The sequence below is a fragment of the Anabas testudineus genome, chromosome 21 (genome assembly GCF_900324465.2).
Source record: "Anabas testudineus chromosome 21, fAnaTes1.2, whole genome shotgun sequence".
In the NCBI taxonomy this organism is placed as follows: Eukaryota; Metazoa; Chordata; class Actinopteri; order Anabantiformes; family Anabantidae; genus Anabas; species Anabas testudineus.
Genome location: NC_046629.1, coordinates 18,746,135 through 18,755,983, shown reverse-complemented (window position 1 = coordinate 18,755,983; position 9,849 = coordinate 18,746,135). Strand labels below are relative to the sequence as shown.

The window sequence follows — 9,849 nt, the reverse complement described above, 5'->3', positions numbered from 1 at the left end:
TGTGGGGAGGATGATTGTAATATCTCCCTGTCCTGGCTGCCCCTTGCCGTAGCATTTGTATTGTACCTCATTAATCTCTAGTTGTGACATGAGGCGTTTCTTGGCACTGTGCTTCTAGTTGTTTAGGTGTTAGCCTAAACAAATAGTAGAGAAAGAAACCACTACAAAAATAAATAAATAAATAAAAAATATGTAAATATCAATTTGGTATGTTAGTCAAATAGGTAGCCAGAGTATATCAGAGTTAATTCCTACTGTTTTATGCATGCATCCACTGAGTGTTTTTCTTTAACTTTGCTTTGATTTTAAGTTTTTCAGCATGTTTTCTGTGTGTTTGTTAGTGGTCAAAATGTCTGTGAAGTTCACTTATGAAACTAAATGAGAGAGGAACAACAGCCTTTTTCACACAGGAGAAACTTCCAGTTTCACAGTGTGCAGTGAAAGACACTTCATTTGCTTGTTCTGCTCTTCGATAGAATGGGAAAGGCATTTCTATCGGCCTTCTTCTGTGGTAGGTGTGATTATCACTTCATTGAACTTTTATCAATTCACAAAATTTAAACCAGTGTAGTCTGAAGCAGTTTATATGCTTGAGACTGTGATTATAGTACTTGAACTCCTAACAGTAGTATTTGGAAACATAGGAAGACATTTCCACAGTAGTAATGTTGTCAGTACTGTTAGTGTTGTCACTAATATATAATATAATAATACCGGTGCTAATATATTAATACATGTGGGCACTATTACAGGGTTTCAGTAACTTGTCCAAGGACACAAGACATGTAGCCTCAAGGTACCATAAATCCAGCCACTGCTCGAGGGTTAAAAAGTGACTGCTCTACCAAATGAGTTTGTGCTAACAAATACATAGACCATACACTGTCGTTAATATGAATAAACTATATTTCATTTTTATTTGCTAGTACTTAAAAACTAACTGTAAAACTGCAACATTTTAAAACCCATTTAGTTACAGTAACGTGAGCATATTTGAATAGAGGTGTTTCACTCCACTCATTTGTTCTATACTCAAGTTGAAGTTGGTGGTTGGTAAACTACCATCACACAGTCAGTGAAGATTCTCAGTCATCCAGGTGAAGTTAACTGGAAGTTGACTCATGGGAACTGGACCTTGTTCTTGTTAGTTTGACATGTCTCACTACTCATCTAATTAGGATCTTCAGTCTGGAGATAGTCTCAACCATTTATCTTCTGAAGAAGACAAGTAGTGTGAGACGTGTGAGGAAAGCCATGCATGTGCAAATCAACACCTCCTCACTCAACAGAACTGGAGGTCTTAGACACAACCTGTCTCCTATTTATCTTGCTGCACACAGGGGGCGGCAGTAGCTCAGGTGGTAGAGCAGTCACCTACAGACCCCAGGGTGAGTGGTTTGATTCCCGGTCCCTCCTGGCTACTAGCTGAGGTGACCTTGGACAAGACACCAAAGTAGCGCCGACTCAGTCTGGCAGCTATCCAAAATGAATATCCCCAAGGGGATCAATAAAGTATACATTATTATTATAAACTGAGTGTGCTTGCTCCAGCAGCACATATGAGAAATTGGACTAAATACAGAAAAGATTAGCATGGCCCCTGTGAAAGGATGACACACAAATTTGTTAAGCGTTTCCACACAAACTGAGAGAGCATACAAGAAGGAGACTAGTGAGAGAGGCCACTAACAGATGACTATCCCAAGGGAGTTACAAGCTTCAGCAACTGAGACAGGGGAGGGAGACTGTACATTAACTGCCGCACGGTACTTTGGCAGTCAAAGCTTTATGGGAGAGTGGCAAGGAGAAAGCCACTCTTGAAGAAAACTTGTGTTAAATCATAAATGGATGAAACATCCAGGGGGTGAATACTTTTTATAGGCAATGTAGGTCTCATGAAACAGAAAGTTCTCACAGCACTTTGCTTTTAATGTCTGTTGTCTGAGTTTGCTTTTTTGCTTGCTTTCTACCTCACTTGCATTTACTTTGGAAAAAAGGAAATTACTCATTTGTATGAATGTACATGTCCATATTATGCACCTCCAGTAAATCTGGTTTGTTCTAATTTGAAGTGAATCTTCTTTCTATTTCATTGTAGTTTTCCACTGTGTTCCTAAGGTGTTTCTGCTGCTGGAAGTGTCATCTGCAAACATTAGCATCAATGGAACCAGAGGAGATCCACTGCTCTGGTCATGTCATTACATCTTCAGTGAACCATTCCAGCCTGAGCAAAGCCTCATTTTCTGGCAGGGCTATAAGAAGATGGACATTGTTTTGCACATTTACAGAAAAGGACAACAAGAGTTTCATTACCAAAGCCAGTCATTTCAAAACAGGACCACAGTCTTCCCTGATCAGTTACCTTCTGGAAACTTCTCACTTGTCATTGAGCCCCTGATGCTGCAAGATAACCAGATCTTCATTGAAGTCATTTTTCTGTCAGAAAATAAACCAACAAAGAAACTCTGCCAGACAACTGTGTATGTAGCAGGTATGATGCTGAACATTTTCCTGTTAATGGCAAATGAAAAATTTGCTGTCAGTTACATTAAACTATGTTCATGGACACTCTTAACACTTTCACCTGCAAAACCATCTTTTCATTAGCTTATGCTGTGACTCGTTCATACCTACTTCTGAATCTGACAGCTGATAGTATTTTTAACCGCCAGGTCGTAAATGGCACAATGACATTCCTTAACCTTTGGAAGGTTGCGGGAGCATTTTCTAAATCCCAAATGACAAAACTGTAAACCAGTAGAATCCTACATGAGTTGTGCTGACACTTCAGTGTTCACGTCAGTGGTAACTGAAAATAGTCACATATAAGGCTTGACCAACCTCACCCCCACCTCCTGATAATTACAAGCTTTACATGAGTTAAACCAGTGTTCAAATACCTTCTTGTTTTCACCCTTTAATCCAAATAAGATTCTCCAGGTTTTCTTCTCAGCTCACAAAACTGTCTTCTATAAGTTTCTGGTACATGGCCATAAGCCTCCAGTAGAACCTTTCTTATCTTTTCTTTCGTCCAATGTTGTTACTGCTCACTTTACTTACCGGTAGATAATTTCTCAAACATTTCAAAAAAACATAACTGCATTACTGAACATCATTTAGAAATAAATGATGTTCAATAAAAGTTGGCAACTTTGACAAAAAAGGAGAAAGCCACTGTTGAAGAAAACCTGTGTTAAATCATAACTTGAGTTAGCCAATAGGCATGTGAAAGACTTTTCACCTTGACATTAATAGTTTTTTTTTTTTTTTGTCAAAGTCACGAACTTTGATTGACCATTATTGAGTTATAATGTCAATAAATTAATGAAACATCCAGGGGGTGAATACTTTTTATAGGCACTGTAGGTCTCATGAAAGAGAAGGTTCTCACAGCACTTTGCTTTTAATGTCTGCTGTCTGAGTTTGCTTTCTTGCTTGCTTTCTACCTCACTTGCATTTACTTTGAATAAAAGCAAATTACTCATTTATTTGTATGTACATGTACATATTATGGATCTGCAGTAAATCTGTTTTTTTCTAATTGTGTGTCAATTTTTCATTATTTATTTGCATTTTCTTTGTTGATGCCAAAACATACTTTCTGACCCATTTCCAGCACCTTTCCAGGAACCTAAAATTGAGATGAATCAAAAAGAAAAAACAGCAACCTGCAGCACAAAGGGAGGGTTTCCTGAACCTGTAATTAGATGGATGTCTGGGAATGGAGGGACTAAAGTGGGACTGTCAGAAGCGACTATGATCTCTGAAGAAGACAATGGCACCTTCAGTGTCAGCAGCACAGTCATCATTACAGGGCTAAAGAAAGTGATCTGTGAGATTTACAACCCAACTTTAAACCAGACTTTGATTGCAACAGAAGATGTCCCAACCCCTAAAAATCCAGGTACTTGGAGAATTCTATTTCTTTTTTAAATATTTGACCAGTTAAAGCTTGAGTCCAAGTGCACATTTGTGAGCTATCATGTTCTCGGGAAAGGTCACAGTGACCTTGACCTCTGATGTTTTACGACCAAAACTGAACCAGTTTATTCTTTAGTCCAACTGAATTCGATAATTCAGAAAAAAATCTGGAGGAAATTTCATCTGGCACAAATGTCCGCTTGAAGTTTACCATTATTTCTGTACACAGCAGGTTTTGCTACAGTATCTGTACTTCCACTTGCAGTACAGTAATAATAAAGACAAAAGGAAGTAATAGATGAGTTGGTCTGTAAACTGATTTCCGTAGTTTTATTATTATTATTATTTATTACTATGTATGTATATATCATATTTATTTCTTATGTTCTGCTGTACATGCTCATAATCTTAAACCAGTACTACTGTTGTATTGTTTTTTTTAAGTACTTACTGCCATCATCATCATCATCATCAGCGTCATCTTCTATATTGTCATTTTGCCGGGTCTAATAATCTACCAGTATATAAGTAAGTGGAGCTTTTTTATTGCCATTTTAATGTGTGATGTTACCTATTGCTGCTACACTATATGCTATTTAATAAATAATAACAAATAACTCTGCTGGCATATATAAAACATTCCCCACTCACTCCTTCCTTGGAGCGGTCTTATTCCTTCAAGCTCGGGTCCTCTACCAGAGACCTGGGAGCTTGAGGGTCCTGCGCAGTATCTTAGCTGTTCCTAGGACTACACTGTTCTGCACAGAGATCTCACATGTTCTTCCTGATGGGATCTGCTGGAGCCACTCTCCCAGGAAGAAGGAGCACGAGAATATCAAGAAGTACCAGGGGCTCCAGGTTTGGGAGTTACAGCCCCCAGTGTTCCTATTACCACGGGCACCTCTTGTGCCTTCAGCTTCTACATCTTTTCCAGCTCTTCTTTCAGCCCCTGGTACTTCTTGATATTCTCGTGCCCCTTCTTCCTGATGTTGCTATCACTTTGGATTGCTACATCTATCACTACAGCCTTGTTCTCCTGTTTGTCCACCACTATGTTGGGTTGGTTGGCCATTACCACTTTGTCAGTCTGTCCCACAGGATCATTCTCAACCACCTTTGGAGGTGTGTCCCATTTTTACTTTGGGACTTCCAGCCTGTACTTGGCACAGATGTTCCTGTACACTGTGCCGGCCACTTGGTTATGCCGTTCCATGTATGCCCTGCCTGCTAGCATCTTGCATTGCACTGTTATGTGCTGGATTGTTTCCGGGTCAGCATGCACCTGGGGTCCTGCCTGGTAGATCCCAGCCTCTAGTTCTTCTTTACCTCTCTCACCAAGGCTCTTTTCCCCCGATAGCTCAGTTTGACCGATCTTGTACTCAGAGCCTGCTCCTGTGCTGCTAGGATTAGTGCCTCTGGAATCATGGGCTGTCTTTCATTCCAGCTTTGTCTAGCCACTGGTAGGATTTGTCGAGATCAGCCACTTCTTCTATCTGCCCGTGATACATACCGTGCAGGGGTTTGTCCTTCCATGAGGGTTTCTCCACTTCCTTCCCCTGCTCCTTTGGAGCCTGCTGCCTGAGGTATTTGCTAAGCATGCCAACAGTTGGGGCCATCTTCCTGATGTATTCATTGAGCTTAATTGTTTCCTCCTGGATAGTGGCTTTGACGCTTACTAATCCTCGGCCTCCTTCCTTCCGCTTAGCATACAGTCTCATATCTCTCTCTCTCTCTCTCGATATATATATATATATATATATATATATATATATATATATATATATATACATATACACACAGTGGGTACAGAAAGTATTCAGAGCCCCTTAAATTTTTCGCTCTTTGTTATATTGTAATCCTCTGCCATTCCTCCTTGTAGATACTCTCCAGTTCTGTCAGGTTGGATGGTAAACATTGGTGGACAGCCATATTTAGGTCTCTCCAGAAATTGTCAATTGGGTTTAAGTCAGAGCTCTGGCTGGGCCATTCAAGAACAGTCACGGAGTTGTTGTGAAGCCACTCCTTCGTTATTTAAGCTGTGTGCTTAGGGTCATTGTCTTGTTGGAAGGTGAACCTTCAGCCCAGTCTGAGGTCCTGAGCACTCTGGAGAAGGTTTTCGTACAGGATATCCCTGTACTATCCCCACTGCATCTCTGGAGCTCAGCCACAGTGATCTTTGGGTTCTTCTTTACCTCTCACCAAGGCTCTTTTCCCCCGATAGCTCAGTTTGACCGGACGACCAGCTCTAGGAAGGGTTCTGGTCATCCAAAACGTCTTCCATTTAAGGATTATGGAGGCTACTGTGCTCTTAGGAACCTTAAGTGCAGCAAAACTTTTTTGTAACCTTGGCCAGATCTGTGCCTTGCCACAATTCAGTCTCTGAACTCTTCAGGCAGTTCCTTTGACCTCATGATTCTCATTTGCTCTGACATGCACTGTGAGCTGTCTTATATAGACAGGTGTGTGACTTTCCTAATCAAGTCCAATCAGTATAATCAAAGACAGCTGGACTAAAATAAAGGTATAGAACCATCTCAAGGATGATCAGAAGGAATGGACAGCGCCTAAGTTAAATATATGAGTGCTATTTCAGTTTTTCTTTTTTAATAAATCTTCATTTCAAACATATAAAAATTCTGTGTTTTTCTGTCAATATGGGGTACTGTGTGTACATTAATGAGGAAAAAAATTAACTTAAATTATTTTAGCAAATGGCTGCAATGTGATAAGAGTGAAAAATTTAAGGGGGTCTGAATACTTTCTGTACCCACTGTATATGTACATACACTACCACTCAAAAGTTTGGGATTGATTTGCAAATTTCTTTTTTTCCCAAAGAAAAACAGATTTTCAAGCAATTCACAAACAATTGTATCCATTTTACAGACAACTGAAATTAATCAGGCAAAAATCAAAAATATAAATAATTATTTAAATTTTTTTTTTTCGATTATTAGCTTTTATGGCTTCTAATTCAAGTTAATCATTTTATAAGGCTAATGTGTTGATCAGCAACAGTTGGAGCAAACCATGGAGCATGGCATTCTTTAGGTTAGTTTAGTATCTTAACATCAGCAGTTGTTTATTTACAGATTCAAAATAGCCAGAAAGAACTTTCATTAGAGACTCATTAGTCTATGGTGCTCTAGGGGCAGAAAACTAGGTGGGAGGCCCCCATGCACAACTGAGCAAGAAAAGAAATATCTGAGAGTGTCCACCAGATGATTAATAAGCCTTTTATTGCATAGTGTACAAGCTAGTCACTCCTGCATTGTTAATACTTGTTTTTACTGTTTTCACTTAGAACAACAAAGGCGTGGAAACAAAAGTGACAGAGAACATGAATTTGTTGACCCTCCAAAGGATAAAGGTGGGCCTGTCTCACATAACTTTTGCCAAATTTAGCTAAAAAACAGTTTGTTGATTTTTCAACAACCCAATAAATGTGAAGCTGGTTAAAATGTGTGTTTCAGGTATAGGTAGTCACTCCTTCATTTTTGTGCAACCTTTTTTGTTTGTTTGTTTCCATGTTTTAATTAGAACAGAAAATGGCTGGAAATGAAGATGACAGAGAGCACAACACTCTGCTTATTCTGCCTAACTTGTGTTAAAAAACAAAGCCAAATGTGCCATGACAAATGTGTATGTGAAATGTTTTTCTGCTGTACGTCCATAGTTAATGGCAACCAGCTTCTGAGTATCCATATATTTTACATATTGTTATCATGGGGAACTGCAACAATTAAGTGTTTAGGGTAAGGAATGTCCACTTGGCTAATGCAGTGGGCTGCTGGTTTGTAACAACAGTTAAAGTTGGGTGGCTACACAGATTGCCCATGAAACAATTATATATTATCTTAAATGGTCAAATTTGTATGATGTGTCACTTTGTATCTTTGCTTTTGCTTTAGAGCGACAAAGGCCTGGAAATGAATGTGACAGACACCAACTTTATGAGCATCCACTGGAGAAAGGTGGGCCTGTCGGACTTAACTTGTTGCCTTGAGATAGAAAGGCTTATTTATTCGTTTACTGTGTGCACACATACACACACAGCTGTGTAATGTGACTGTAAGTATAACTGCTTATTTAGTGGAGTGTTTATGGTAGCTTCATGTTGTGTTAGGCAGGTGGACTTCAGAGTGTTGTAATTGTAAGTGTTGCAGCTAGGTAGCTTCTTGTTCATTCTAACAAGAAGGAAGTCCAGTTGCCATGACTCAACTTCCAAATAACTTCACCTAGATGACTGGCATATTGTTTATCTAGACAGCCATATACTCAATAAAGTGGTTTACAACAGCAAACATCTCTTCAACAATATCAACAAATAACAGCTCTTTTACTTGCTATTAACATATTAATGTAATAATTATTATGTATTTAAAAATCTATTAAAACAAATGTTTTACAATATATTTGTCTTACAATGCAGTGTAGAAAGAACTAAATTATTATGAATAAAATATTTTAATAATGCTTTCTATTGCAGTTGACATCTTATTGTAGTCACATGCTGAATGTTGTACTGTAAGATCAGATATTTAGGCTGAAAAGAAAACTGACTCAAATAACCTGACTGCATGTTTAAACATACTCCACAATGACAAAGTTTTTTCTTTTTCTCTTTTTATGTATGTAAGTGCACACAAACTATATTCAACACTTTCAACTGATTCTTGCTCTGGTAACAATCTGTATCCCACCAAAATAACACTGTCAGCGAGTTTACTAACTTCAAACAATTTTTTTGCCCTTTAATATATAAACTGATTTGTCTCATTCTGATTGCCTAACAATCTGATAGGTCAATGGTCATGCTGTTGACAGAGTTTGATCTGACCTTGTAAAATTAACCAGTTTTACAGCAGTTTGGCTGGGCAGCACAGGTTGCCAGTGAAAATGAGTCTGGAGTCACTGTTTCACTAAGAGATAAAGTGGATAAATGTACAAATGGTAAAAAGAATGAAGTTGCAGTTCCACCACTGACAAAACAACTGCAGATTATGATGTGGAAGCGAAGACAAAAGTCTTTAGCAGTATGAATACAAACTGACATCAGAACTGGTGCAGACAGGCAGAAAAAACAACATATGTAGACACTGTGGTAATGAATGTCCATCTGCAGACTAGTCAGATAGCAGTTTATGATGCTTTTTTCAAACTGTGGTATTTTTGCACTTTTGCTTGTTCACTTCAGTTTAGCTGATATGAAGCTGTTTGAAGTTGGTTAGAAGGCGAACCATACAGGCAAAAACCAAAGTTTGCTAAAAATAAAAATGTTCTGAGAGTTCTAAAGGAGAGTTCTTACAGATGACTTCACTAATAAATATCAAGTGAAAGGTATGTTGTTTGAATAAACACTGAGTATTCATCGCTTTTCTCATCCAATAAGTAAAAACCACAACAAACAAAACAAAAAAAGGCTGAGGAAATATGCTGCCATGCACAGTCCACAGCAGCTGCATTGGTGTCTGCTGAAGCAGCTTCTGAACTAGGTCCAGATATTTACTGAAACTGGCCGACATTAGTGTCTTGTCATTGTAACCTCACCTACTTTGTCAGTGATGTGTATTTACTGTCTGTGATGTCACTGAAGAGTAATTTTGAAAGTATAAAAAACTTACAGTGAAGGTGAGCAAGACAGTAAAGACGTTTCAATTGCATTAAGTTATCAAACTGGAGAGGCAAGATACCACATAGAGACAGACTCAGTCAAGGCTGAAATGATAATTCTATTCTATTCTATAATGACAAATCTATAAATGATTATTCTATTAGATCTATCTGCAGCCTTTGACACTGTGAACCATCAGATTCTCATGACTGCACTCTCAGACCTGGGCATCTCTGGATCAGCTCTAGCCTGGCTTCAGTCATACTTGGTCAAACCCCTACAGATGATCCAAAATGCAGCAGCACGCCTCATTT

General features: G+C 38.7%; 1 protein-coding gene and 1 non-coding gene across 2 annotated transcripts; both read left to right on the top strand.

Moving 5' to 3' along the window:
- Positions 1–426: 426 nt before the first annotated feature.
- On the top strand, positions 427–8,814 carry LOC113173835 (CD276 antigen-like). The gene is made up of 6 exons (XM_026377419.1): positions 427–511; positions 2,099–2,491; positions 3,617–3,904; positions 4,366–4,449; positions 7,226–7,291; positions 7,833–8,814. The coding sequence occupies exons 1-6, from the start codon at positions 478–480 to the stop codon at positions 7,925–7,927; spliced, it is 960 nt and encodes a 319-aa protein (XP_026233204.1). The 5' UTR covers positions 427–477; the 3' UTR covers positions 7,928–8,814.
- Positions 1,539–1,645, top strand: LOC113173866. The gene has a single exon (XR_003299847.1). It is a non-coding gene; the product is annotated as a U6 spliceosomal RNA (small nuclear RNA).
- Positions 8,815–9,849: the final 1,035 nt, after the last annotated feature.